Below are 12,041 nucleotides of genomic sequence, written 5' to 3'. Positions count from 1 at the left end.
TCTCATAGTTGAGGAGCCCAGGGACGGAATGACGAGGCCATCACCGGCTTATTCTGGGGAGTGTCCTGCCCACCACTGGGTTTGCATTTCATTGGCCTCCCCCACTCCTCCTCAGTCACTTTCTGTGGGAGCAGGGCTCTTTGTGTTTGGGGTGGGGGGGTGAACTGGAAACTTCCACAGCCCAGAAACTGCAAAGCAGTTTAAAAATTTGCCATTGCTTAACCCCAAGGCAGAGGCAGCCAGGTGTGAAGGAGCCTTCAAGGATTTGTGGTTTATAAGATCTGGGATGCCAAGGAGAGGGTGGTTTATGGGCGAGTGGTTGGCTTGAGGCGGGGAGGGCAGCCTCTGGTATCTGCTAAGATGGCTGAGGTGCTTGCCTAGAGGTGTTAGCTGCTTCCTTCAAAGACAGATCCTGTGAAGGTGTGGAGGTTTATTACAAAAGGTGCAAGGTGAGACCAAATAAGTGAGGCCCAGTGGGGAGGACTTGGGAGCTCAGACTACACAGGAGCGTTCCAAAGATCTGACCAGACAGGCCGGGAGAATGAGGCGGTAGGTGCCCCCGCCCTGCGTCAGCATGGGGAATTGCCGCCAAGTGTCAGTTCTTTGGGCGTAGGGAGGTGCCCTAGAAGGGCTGGATCTGAGGGTGTTGAAAGGCTGCTTATAAAATGGTGGTCTTATTTCCTAGGCTTTTGGACAGTCCTTTCTCCAGCCTGACATCCACCTATTTAAACAAAATCTCTTTTACTTGGAGACTCTCAACACGAAGCAGAAGCTGTACCACAAGGTGAGTGCCCCAGCTCTCAGATGAAGGCTTCTTCCTCAGAGGTGTCATGGGCCCAGGCCGAGGCCACCCTCCTCGGGTCAGTGGCTGCGGAGCACAACAGGAAGTAGGCAGGGAGCCCGCCCGGCCTTCGCTCACCCTGCTCTTCCTGTCTGCAGAAGATCTTCCGGACCACCATGCTCTTTCAGTTTGTGAACGTGCTGCTCCAGGTCCTGGTTCACAAGTCCCACGACCTCCTGCAGGAGGAGATTGGCATCGCCATTTACAACATGGCCTCTGTGGACTTCGATGGCTTTTTCGCGGCCTTCCTCCCAGAGTTCCTGACCAGCTGTGATGGTGTGGATGCCAACCAGAAAAATGTGCTGGGGCGGAATTTCAAGATGGATCGGGTGAGGAGAGAGAGGCCAGGCTAAAGGGAGGGCAGGCGTGGGCTCTCAAGCCTGGCACCTGTTCCGAGAGGAGGGGGCAGGCTGCCTCGCGCGTGCTTTGTGCCCCCGGCGGCTCCACTGTAGCTCGTGCGGCTCCTGGATGACTCGGTGCCGTGGCTGGACTGAGGGGCACACGCTGTCCCCCAGTGGCGGCCTCTGCAGCACGTATATTCTTCGTCTCAGCTACTGGGCCCGGTTCTGGCCCCAGCCGTCCGCCTGATTTGTCTCAGCTTCTTTGCACCCTGTCGAGCCCACCTCTGACTGGGGCCCAGCTCTTGTTTCCTCTGGGTTGTGAGCCAGTACAGCCAGGACTTGCAGACAGGCCATGAAGATTGATGCTTGGGAGCCCAAGCATCAGGGCTTAGCGGTGGTGCCCTGGGCTCTTCCAGATGCCAGGCTCAGTGGGGCTGACCTGCTGCCAGGCCCTGGGAGGAGCGTCACAGTGCTCATGCTCTTGCCTCCCACTGCCCACCCAGAGACGGTCAGGTGGGCTGTTCCGCCTGGGCAGCCCCTTGAGTGGGAACTGGGGTGGTGAGGTCTGTGGATGCACGTGAAGCCATCGTTGCTAGTGTGTCCAGGTCCCATGGTGCCCAGCCTCTCCTGTCCTGAGGCCTCGTTGCTGGGCCCTCACCTGTCCTCCTCCTTCCAGTTTCAGCTGCTGTAAGTCTTGGCTGTTCGCCCGCCAAGAGGCTCTTCCTGGAACTTTTCCTATCGAATAAGTAATTTTCGTCTTTCAGCCACTCACACTTGATGCAGTGACACCTTCTCTTTCTCCCACATCCTCTTGGTGGTGTTGACTCGACCGCCGTGCGAGAACAGCCCATCCACGTTCCACTTCAGCGTCCAGGGTTGCGTCCAGGGTTGCGTGTTGCTCTTGCTGGAGCAGACTCTTTGTCTTCCTTGCTTGTCTCGTCTGTGATACGTGTCAGGGTCGTTCTTTCTTAGACTCAGCTCCTGTTTTCCCTTGTCTTGGAAACTTTCTCTCCCTGGCGTTGATCTTGTTTTCTCCTGAGCTTCGTTAAGTTCACTTCAGCCAGTTGGCTATTTTGTCATCCTTATCCTGGAGGCCAAATCCTAATATTTAATGATCAGTTTCTAATGATGTCATTCTCAGTCAACTTCTTGATTTAAAGCAGTGGTTTTCAAAGCTATTGATAGGTATGCATCAGAGCACCTGGGGTGCTTATTAAAAATGCAGAAATATACTGCCATGTTCCATTCAAGACATTCGAATTTGGCATTTGGGCGCCACTGATTTTAAAAATATCCCTTGGTTTGTTTTCTTGAGGATGAAATAAGTAAAGGAATCGGCGCCTTCATTCATTCATTCATCCATTCACTGTGTATTTGAAGCTGGCTTCTTCTCCAGCCCTGTGCCAGGTGTCCAGGAGCTCGTGCCTCCCTGCCTTTAGGGAGTCCTGCTGGGAAGATGGGCAACAGCGCCCTTTGTGGACCACACTGAGCCAAGCACCGTATCTGCCTCGGCTTTTTTATAGCCTTCCGACAGCCTTCTGAAGTGTAGGTCCTGTTGTTTAACCCCACTTCACAGAGGAGCCCAGGCTCAGAAAGGGCAGCAGTTGGTTGGCAGTTACAGAACTTGGGATTGGTGGAGCCAGGAAGTGGGATCTGGAGCTGGGGCTTCTGGCTCCAGAGGCTGCCCTCACTGTCCACAGGCGGGGTGAGCCAAGGGCCTCAGAGAGCTTGGAGCAGAGGCACCGACCTAGCCCACTGGAGCCAGGAGATAGGACGTATCCGAGTGGCCTTTTTGGAAGAGGCAGGCTTTGAGCTAAAGTTTGAAGAGGAGGAGAGGTTAGCCAGGTGGCCTAGGGGGTGTGGACAGGCACCGTTGATGTTACTTTGCCTGTGGACCTGCAATCCAGCCTTCAGTAATCCCAATCCAAAGATGAAGAAGCAGACCTCGGGTGGTCCTGTAGTGGTCCATGGTTGAATTTGGGCTTCCTGCTGTGAGGGGCCTTCTCTGTTTGTATTCTGCAGCCTAGCAGGCTAGGTGTCATGAGACATATGGGCCACTGTGACTCTTGATTGGCAGGGCCTGGGTGGAGAAGGGTTCTGCAGATGTGGCTCGGCCGGCCGTGGTGGAGGGGAGCCGTATCCGTGCTCGGGAGCGACTCCAGTCTGGATCCCCTCCCGTCCTGACTGTGTAACCTGGGGCAGGTTTCTTAATCTGTCTGCGCTTCGCTTTCTTCATCCTTCAAATGACGGTACTAACAACCTGCACCGCAGGCTGGCAGCGAGGATTAAACAACTTCTGTCTCTGAATTGCTTGCGACAGGGCCTGGCACGTGGTGGGCACTAGGGCAGTATCAGCTGTTGTTCTTTTTCTCCCACCGTGCCTTCGCTGACACGTGGGGCAAGAGTGAGTGAAGTTTCGCGTTTTGTCAAATGTTCTCAGAGCTCCGGACGCCCTGTGGGACAGGAGTGGCTGGTGGGGTGGGGGTGATTTTGGGTGTTGGGTGGGGCTGGGCTGCAGCTGTGCCCCTGCCTTCCAGGACCTGCCCTCGTTCACCCAGAGTGTGCACAGGCTGGTCAACGACCTGCGTTACTACAGACTCTGCAATGACAGCCTGCCCCCTGGCACCGTGAAGCTCTAGGTGTGGCCTGCTCACCACCCAAGGGACGTGGACTCCTGCCGCCGCCACCTGCACCACCTCCGCCTGCTGCCACGGGTGTCTCCCGGACGGGCCTCGGCCACTCCTCGGCTTCTCACGCCCGGAACGGCGTCGCCTGCCCTCACCCCCCTCCACGCTCCTCTCCTGCCACCCACCCAGCAGAACTGGCCCGGGGTGTCCAGGGCTTTGGAGCAGGCAGGGATCATGCGGCCAGGTACCAGGGAGGCAACGGGAAACCCTGTGGGGTGGTCCGTGCAGATCATGCGTGTATCAGTCACGAGGCAGAAATGCCAAGGACAGCTGTGACAGTGCCACCTTCTCACCATTCCACCTCCCCACCCCTCCCGGCCCAGCCGGCTAAGGAGAGGCATGATGTTGGAACTACTTTGGCACTTCTGTCAAGCCTCTCCCTCCCTCCCCCTCAATTGCCTTGAAGTCTCTGCTGTTTGTCAGAGATTTGCAGACCCATGGGGTTTTTTTTTTGTTGTTCTTGTTTTCTCATCATTCCATTGTGATACTAAGAAACTAAGAAGCTTAATGAAAAAATAAAATGCTTATGTTGTTGTTATATAAACGGTGGTTAGGGAGCTTCTTTTCCACTCAAAACTTCCTTAAGGGCCAGCATCCAGGTGAAGGGGAGCGTCCTGGCAGGGTGCCGGGCAGCAAGGGGTGAGGCCTGTGTTGGTGCCCTGGGGGAGCCCCTCCGAGGAGGACTAACTTACATCCCATCCTCTTCTCGACAACATCTTTATAACAGTGAGAAGACGCAGGGTCCCTGTTTCTCAAGTTCAGGGACGGTGGGGGACTTGGTCTGACAGCTACCCTAGTGGTGGAGGTGGGCCTGGAGTCCAGGTGGTGTCCACACCCCTGCTTCTCAAAACGTGGGCTCCCACTCCTCCCCCTCCCAGAGAGTGGACCCCTCAACAGACTGAAGTCTTGCCTGAGGACAACAGGGAGGTGAAGGTCTCTTAATGGATTGTCTGAGAATGGGGGTTGGGGAGGGGAGGGGAGGGTGTAGCTGTGTGAGGGGCGAGGAGTGGGTGGGACTCAGGGCTTGCTGGTGTGTCAGAGAGGTGAGGCCTTGACCAGCTGTTCATGTGAAGAAATGACACTTGTCCTTGAAGTTTCTAGGATAACGGATCGGCAGCTCCTCCTGCTCTAGGTGTGACAGGGACTGGACAGACAGGACTGGGGTTGCTTCTAATGAGGAACACCACGCCTGACAGGAAGAGGTTTGCTCACCTGAAAGTGAGGGTAGGGGTGTTATGTGAAGGCTCATTGACAGAACTGGGGAGGGAGTTGGGGGCTGATGGCTTCTACTTCTGAGGCCTTTCTTTATAAGAATAACTTTGGTGGGGGTGGGGACGTGGGCTGGATTTGAGCTACGTGCACACGTGCACATAGCTCCTTGCTCCACGTCAGTCACAGCCTCCCAGCTGCAGCTAGCCCCAGTTCAGAGTTCATAGAGGAGGGAATTGAAACTTCAGTCGCTCTTCAACAGAAGGGAATTAGCATCCAGTTATTCCTGGGCTATAAACACCACCTCACCTGCCTGCTAGGCAAGGCCGGGAGCGCTGCCTGTGCCCGAGATGATGAAAGGGCTTTTTGAATGCCTAATGACCGAGGGGGTGAGGGAATGGGTTTGGTCGCCTGTGAGCCCCACCCTTGGATGGAACACAAGGCAAGACTTGGGATGGTAGAGGAAAGGCCTTGAGGAGTAAGGTGGGCTGGGATGGAGGATTTTTATTCTAAGACTGATGGGCACGGCCCCAGCTGCATGGATTGTAGTGAGCTCCCAGTCCTTGGAGGTGGACAAGAAGAGGCTGGGTGACCTGCAGGAAGGGTTCCTCCCCTGGGAGGGAGGTCAGACAGGTCTTGATCCGATTTCTCTTGACTGCAGCGCCCCACATAGGGCCTGGTACAGAGCAGGCCTTAGGACGCCTGGGTGGAATTGGATAAGTTCTCAGGCCCTTGGCAAATCCAGAAACTGTCTTTGTGATCTGAGGAAGGGGATGGGGAAAGGATAGAGATGGACAAGAGGGAGCCTTTAGGTCAGTCTCAGCTAGGGACAGATAATGGCTGGGGGTTTTCAGTGAGGTGGGCTGCTTTCCCTGCCACCTTTGGGTGCAAGGAGTTTGTCTCGGCTCCATTTGACGCCCATGTCCTGCTTTCCTCTGGTTTCTGTCATTTACATCCACCAAAGGCACAGCTGCTGGCTTTGGGAAGGGTTCTGATGAAATTTTCTGGTTTTCACAATTTATGGCATTTTCCTCCATTGCCTACCATTGGCCTCACACAATGGAGGGTTGACATTTTTTAACAGCCTTTTTCCCGCCTCCAACTACAAAATGTTGTAGAAGAATATGTAAAAAATGCAGAAAAAAAAAATAGGGTCATCTAATCCCAGTGCCCAGAGAAAACCACTGTTAGTATTTTGGTGAATTTTCTTTCAACATTTCCCTATTTGTCTGCAAACATGTATGATTTTCCTTTTCCTTTTTTTTTTTTTAAATAGAGGTCCTGTTTTTGTAGTCTCCTTTTGATTTATTTAACATGACCATTTTCTCATGTTGTTAAATATTCTACGAAAACATGGTTTTTAATGGTGGATGGTATTGTAATAGGGAAGAACAAATCTGACTCCATGTTAGATCTGTTTCTTTTACTTTAATCTTTGTGTTCTGTTGCCTTTGCTTCCAGTTAAGAATGTTGCCCATAGCCTGAAATATACAGGACAGCCTATTCTCAAGGCTATACCTTTTTTTTTTTTTTTGTGGTCTGCGGGCCTCTCACTCTTGTGGCCCCTCCCACTGCGGAGCACAGGCTCTGGACATGCAGGCTCAGCGGCCATGGCTCACTGGCCCAGCCGCTCTGCGGCATGTGGGATCTTCCCGGACCGGAGCACGAACCCGTGTCCCCTGCATCGGCAGGCGGACTCTCAACCACTGTGCCACCAGGGAAGCCCCCCCCCCTTTTTTTTTTTAATTGGCGTATAGTTGCTTTACAATCAGCTTTATGTATAGATACATATATCCCCTCTTTTTTGGACTTCCTTCTCATTTAGGTCACCACAGAGCATTGAGTAGAGCTCCCTGTGCTACACAGAAGGTTCTCATTAGTTACCTATTTTATACGTAGTATCAACAGGTGTATATATGTCAATCCCAATGTCCCAAGGGCTATACCTGTTAAGAGTATTACACTTTTCTGCTCATACAGAGATAAAATGTTGCAGAACAGAGAATAATACTTGGCTTGTTGGAGGTTTACAGGAACACGGTGACCTGACCTATGGGGACAAAGGATTCCTGCACCAAGAAGTGTGTAACAACCAGCCACACCCCTCCCTCACCTTTTAAAATGCTTTGCTGCAAGCTTTCAGGTAGTTTGGGGTTTTGGGGGGCGTGAGCCACCCATGTCCTTGCGTGGCCCTGCAATAAACCTTTCTCTGCTCCAAACTCTGATGTTTCCGTTTGGCCTCGCTGGGCGTTAGGCACACAGACTTGCAGTTGTTGGCAGTATTCTATCATATGGCTATACCATGATTTGTTTATAGTTTTTCTTATTACAAATGATGCTGCAGTGAACGCCCTCGTACATAAATCTTGGTACTTGTGTGATTATTTCCATAGGTTCAGTTCCTACATGTGAAACTGCTGGGTCAAATATTTTTGAGGCTTGTGATATCACTGGGGCCTGATTTCTATTCAGAAGAAGGATGAAAGTTACAGACTTCAGAGTTGCAAAATGTCTGAGCTGTAAGGCTCACTGAGACCATTTGACCAAATCAGCCCCTAATTTTGTGGATCGTGGGGACCCTGAGCCCCAGGGCCTCCTGGCTGGTTAGTGGCAGCCTAACCAGGCCTCCTGCCCACTTCTGAGCAACATTAGTGTCCCCAAGTGACACCTCTGCCAGGCAGCTGGGACCAGGGAGAGGGACCTTGACAGGAGCCATGGTTGGTGATGGCTCGTCAATTTTACAGACTTACCAAATGCCTCCATAAGCCAGGTGCTTGGGCTGCGAGGGAAGGATTTGGAGATTAATAAGACACAGCCTGTGTCTGCAAGGAACTCACAGACCAGTGAGGAGAAAGGCAAACAGATTGTTGCAGAATCTAAGTACTTAGGACTGTGATCAAGGTTAGGAGTCCAGAAAATGGACAGAGGGTTGTAGAACTAGGGGATCAGGGGAGGGCTGAGGATCAGGGGAGGCTTCATTACAGGTGACGATCATCTGAGCAGGTCTCGCCTCTGGGCGAGTGGGCAGAGGAAGGCTGAAGACACCTTGTGACGGCATCTTAAGGCTGGCAACCAGGCTGGCGCTGACTGGAGACATTTGAATATTGCCATGAAACTTTGGTGGACAGATGGGTAGGATGACTATAATTTTTTTTTCCCCAAACACGGATGTCTTGAGTGAAAAGAGACATTATCACAGTAACTCTGGGGCGACAGGTGTAAACTGGGACTTCTGTTCTCCCTAGTCCTGGAAGAGAAAGTGTCCGGCCCTGGGAGGCTTGTATAGTGTCTGGAAGACAGACGATCCCCGGCATACTTCCTTTCAGCTTCAGGTGCAGCTGCCTGGCTCATCAGGAGGGATCGACTCTGAGCTGGTCCCCAGCACTGAGATAAACATGACGAGCAACATCGTATTCTGCACAGCCAGCATTTTGGTGGTTGCAGTTTGACCAATTTGGTTCATCCCCACACCAGCTCCAGGGGAAAGCTGGGGTCTTCCCTGACCCTCTGGACCTGAGCTGGCTGCCCTCCTCCAGATCCTCCACTCAGAAGCTCTCCTGCATGCCCCTTGACAGCGAGGCTTCCTTGCTAACCATACGGCACCTCTGTCCCCCGCCGGGATGAGATCTCCTTGAAGGCAGAGGAGCATCTGTGTCCCCAGCACTCAGTGTAGGGCCTGGAGCAGGTGCCCCCAAAACACTGAGTGCGTGAGGATTTTCCAGATGTATCTAAATGGGTTTTTCCTCAAAGGAGGAAGCTGGAGTCACACTGAGGTCTCTCCTGGCGCTAATTTTTAACACAATGAAGCTGCGTCCTTGGTGTCTTCTCAGAACGCCTGGCCTTACTTTCAGGCTCCTTAGGGAAAAGCACTTGAGAGAACGGCTCTTCAGTGAAGGATTTCTTCAGCTCAGGGACTCCCTTTTCCGCTCTTCCCTGTCTGCATCATTTGGAAACATCTTTTAAAAGCCATGTTAATTGATTGGCTCGGGCCCTAGGTGGGGTGGTGGGTTTCGCCACAGACATGGGTTATGCGGCCTCCTGGGTCTAAGCCGAGAGCCCTGTGTGGTGCCCGCAGTGGGGGGCAAGGAGGGTGAAAGATTAATTATTTAAACACATCCAGCAGCTCCAGTTTTCCTTCTCTTTATTGTGCAAACAATACATGTTCCTTTCAGAGAAACAGAAAGAAAATAGAAGTTTCTTAAGTCATTATAATGACTCAGTGGGTGGCCTTCCAGACCTTTCCTTCTGTGTATGTACATGCACACACCTCTTTCAGGGTGTACAACATGATGTTATGTGTGTGGCAGGGTTTTGCCCCCTTAGGCCTCTGTGCATATACACACCTTTTGGTGGGTCACAGACCCCTAGAGACCCCAGCTGTCTGGCTGTTTCTGCCTAAGCCATGACGGGGACCAGTGAGGTAGAAGTGCCCTCTGGAACATTGTAGGAGGTAATCTGGGCCCTCGTCTCTTGGACCCACGTTGGTGCCTGGAGTTAGCTTGGGTCCCGAGGCTAGAGACTCGTCCAGAGGGGCGGCTCCTTCCGGAAAAACCAAGACAGATACTGTCCAATCTCGGAGCCCTTGAGGAAGGCTTATCCTCACTTTGCCGAGGTGGGGCCTAAGGTCCAGAGGATGCAACCAGCCCATGCCCTGCCTCTCTCTGCCCAAGTCCTGAGCTCCCCTGGAGTCGCTGTGACCTTGCTTCCAGCCTCTGAAGGCCACTGGAGTAGAAGTGTTTCGGACTCCAGAGGAGTATGTGCACAGCATCTCCAGCTTCCCCCTGCTGAGCCTACCTGGGGAGGGGCTGGGAGCCCCGAGGACACTCTGGGGGCTGTTATTACCTTACTGATCTGTACTGTGGCATTTCCAAAAATGGTTCCCGCCTCCCCCGCTGCAGGATGAGACAGGCCACCACTGCCTTCCAGACGCTGCCCAGGGCTTGCTTTCTGCAGGCACCCACCCCAGCCCTTAGGATCCGCTGCTTTCAGGGCAAACGCTAACAGATAAGGAGACTGAGACGCAGAGAGGGGAAGTGAATTTCCCAAGGCCACACGGCAAGTCATTGGCAAAGCTGGGATCCAGATTTAGGTCTGTGTGGTTCCAGAGCCTGCGTTCTTTCTGCTATGCCTGTGCTCACGGAGGAGCCAGCCTCCGCTCAGCCTCACTGGGGAAACGGCATGCTGAGGGGCCTTGGAAGCTTCTGTGCTCCTGTCAGCCATTCCTAAGCTCGTTTCCTCCCGCCTCCCTCCCTCCCTCCCCTCCTCTCTTTCTGTCTCCCTTCCTACCTTCCTTCCTTCCTTCCTTCCTTTCTCTTTCTTCCCCTCTTTTTCTTTCTCTCCTTTCTTTTTTCTTTCTCTCTCTCTTTCTTTCTCTCTGTTTTTAAATATTTATTTGGCTGCATCAGGTCTTAGTTGTGGCACGTGGGACCTTCGTTGTGGCCTGTGGGATCCTTAGTTGCGGCATGTGGGTTCTAGTTCCCTGATCAGGGATCAAACCCGGGCCCCCTGCATTGGGAGCGTGGAGTCTTAGCCACTGGACCACCAGAGAAGTCCCCTAAGCTCATATTCTGCTGAGCCGAGGAGACAGGACATTTGTCACTGTCACCCTTGAACTTGAAGGACATTGAGGCCCAGAGGGGTTATGTGGCTTGCCTGAGGTCACACAGCTTGTAAGTGGCAGGGCGGGAAACCAGGTCTACGGGATTCCAAATTCTGTTCCCTGCCAGAGGTGCTGTGGCTGCTGTGCCTGGAGTCGGATTTGTTCTTCCTGAGAGGAAGTGCTTGTGGATGGAACTGCTGGAGGAGTCTCAGAGCCTGAGCTGGCTGTGGGGACAGTGGGAAGCTGAGAGCCAGGAGTCTGGGTCCCTGGGGGCCCAGATTCACCGAGTCTGCCGGGTCCCATCCCTTTCTGGTTTTGGAGCCTGGGCATGTGAGGAGAGGACTGCTTCCTGACGCACAGTATGCTCCACACAGTTGCTTCTGCTTCCTCTGGCGGCTTTGAGAGCTGTTTGCAGAATCCAGTTTGTATAGATGACCCAGGTGGAGTGCACTTCTGGGAGACCCTGGGCACTCCGGTCCATCCCTGAGCACAAGGCTCCTTGGGGTTTCTCTGTGCACAGGGGCTATGGAGCCAAACAAAGGCTCCTTAATAGAACGATGCGTGTCTGACCCACCCTCAGCTCAAAGGTGTGTATCACTTATGCATCACTCACCTGTTCAGTCTGCCAGTCCATCACCAGACGTTCACTGAGGGTTTATACTGTGACCAGTACTGGGTCGAGGACTAGGCCTGGGGCGTGGATAACCACGGGTCCTGCCCTCAAGAAAGTGGTCCATGTCCTTTATATCATCATAATTACTTACGAGAGAGAGACAGAGAGAGAGAGAGAGACAGAGAGAGAGAGAGAGAGAGAGAGAGAGAGAGAGAGAGAGTGTGTGTGTGTGTGTGTGTGTGTGTGTGTGTGTGTGTGTATATACAGTGCGCATGTGTGGGGTGACGGACAAAATATACTCTGTGCTCTGACCTGACTCAGATGTACACAAAACGTACCTGTTTCTAGAAATCATCTCATTTTACACTGCAAAACTGGTGGCCGGAAAAACGTATTTTAAAAAAATTTTCCCATTAAACTGAAATCATTCTCTCCAGATTTAAAACAGGCTCTTCTGGATAAAATATTCCATTAAAGTTCAAACTTCAGACAAGTTTTGTGAGAATTTCAAAAGGCACCTCTTCCTTCAAATAGGGGCAGCTCTGCACCAGGAGAGTGGAGTGCAAGCAAGATTTCACCCCACACTTGCTCCCTTAGCCAGGCCTTCTTGGATGGTGAACAACCTGCACAGCTGTCCATGGCAGACTTGTCAAACTCCCCACTGAAAAGTGTCTTGTCTCAAGAGGTCTCCCTTCCCCCTCATCCCTCTTCTTTCCAAGATGGCTTTTGGGGGGAGGCAGACGTCTTTATG

The 12,041-nt window shown here is 52.7% G+C and overlaps 1 protein-coding gene across 2 annotated transcripts in view; it reads left to right on the top strand.

Annotated features, from left to right (window-relative positions):
- Positions 1-4,398, top strand: part of XPO6 (exportin 6) — a 106,034-nt gene extending 101,636 nt beyond the window's left edge. For both annotated transcript variants that reach the window (XM_029222394.1, XM_029222393.1), the window contains exons 22-24: positions 686-784; positions 940-1,170; positions 3,720-4,398. In XM_029222394.1, the coding sequence (XP_029078227.1) occupies positions 686-784; positions 940-1,170; positions 3,720-3,821 (432 nt within the window). In that variant the 3' untranslated portion in view covers positions 3,822-4,398. The remainder of the gene's footprint in view (positions 1-685; positions 785-939; positions 1,171-3,719) is intronic.
- The last annotated feature ends 7,643 nt before the right edge of the window (positions 4,399-12,041 follow it).

This window comes from Monodon monoceros, unplaced genomic scaffold, assembly GCF_005190385.1.
Source record: "Monodon monoceros isolate NGI ecotype Baffin Bay Population unplaced genomic scaffold, NGI_Narwhal_1 Super_Scaffold_13, whole genome shotgun sequence".
Classification (NCBI taxonomy): Eukaryota; Metazoa; Chordata; class Mammalia; order Artiodactyla; family Monodontidae; genus Monodon; species Monodon monoceros.
The sequence above is the reverse complement of the archived record's forward strand: the minus strand, read 5'-3'. Positions and strand labels throughout refer to the sequence as shown.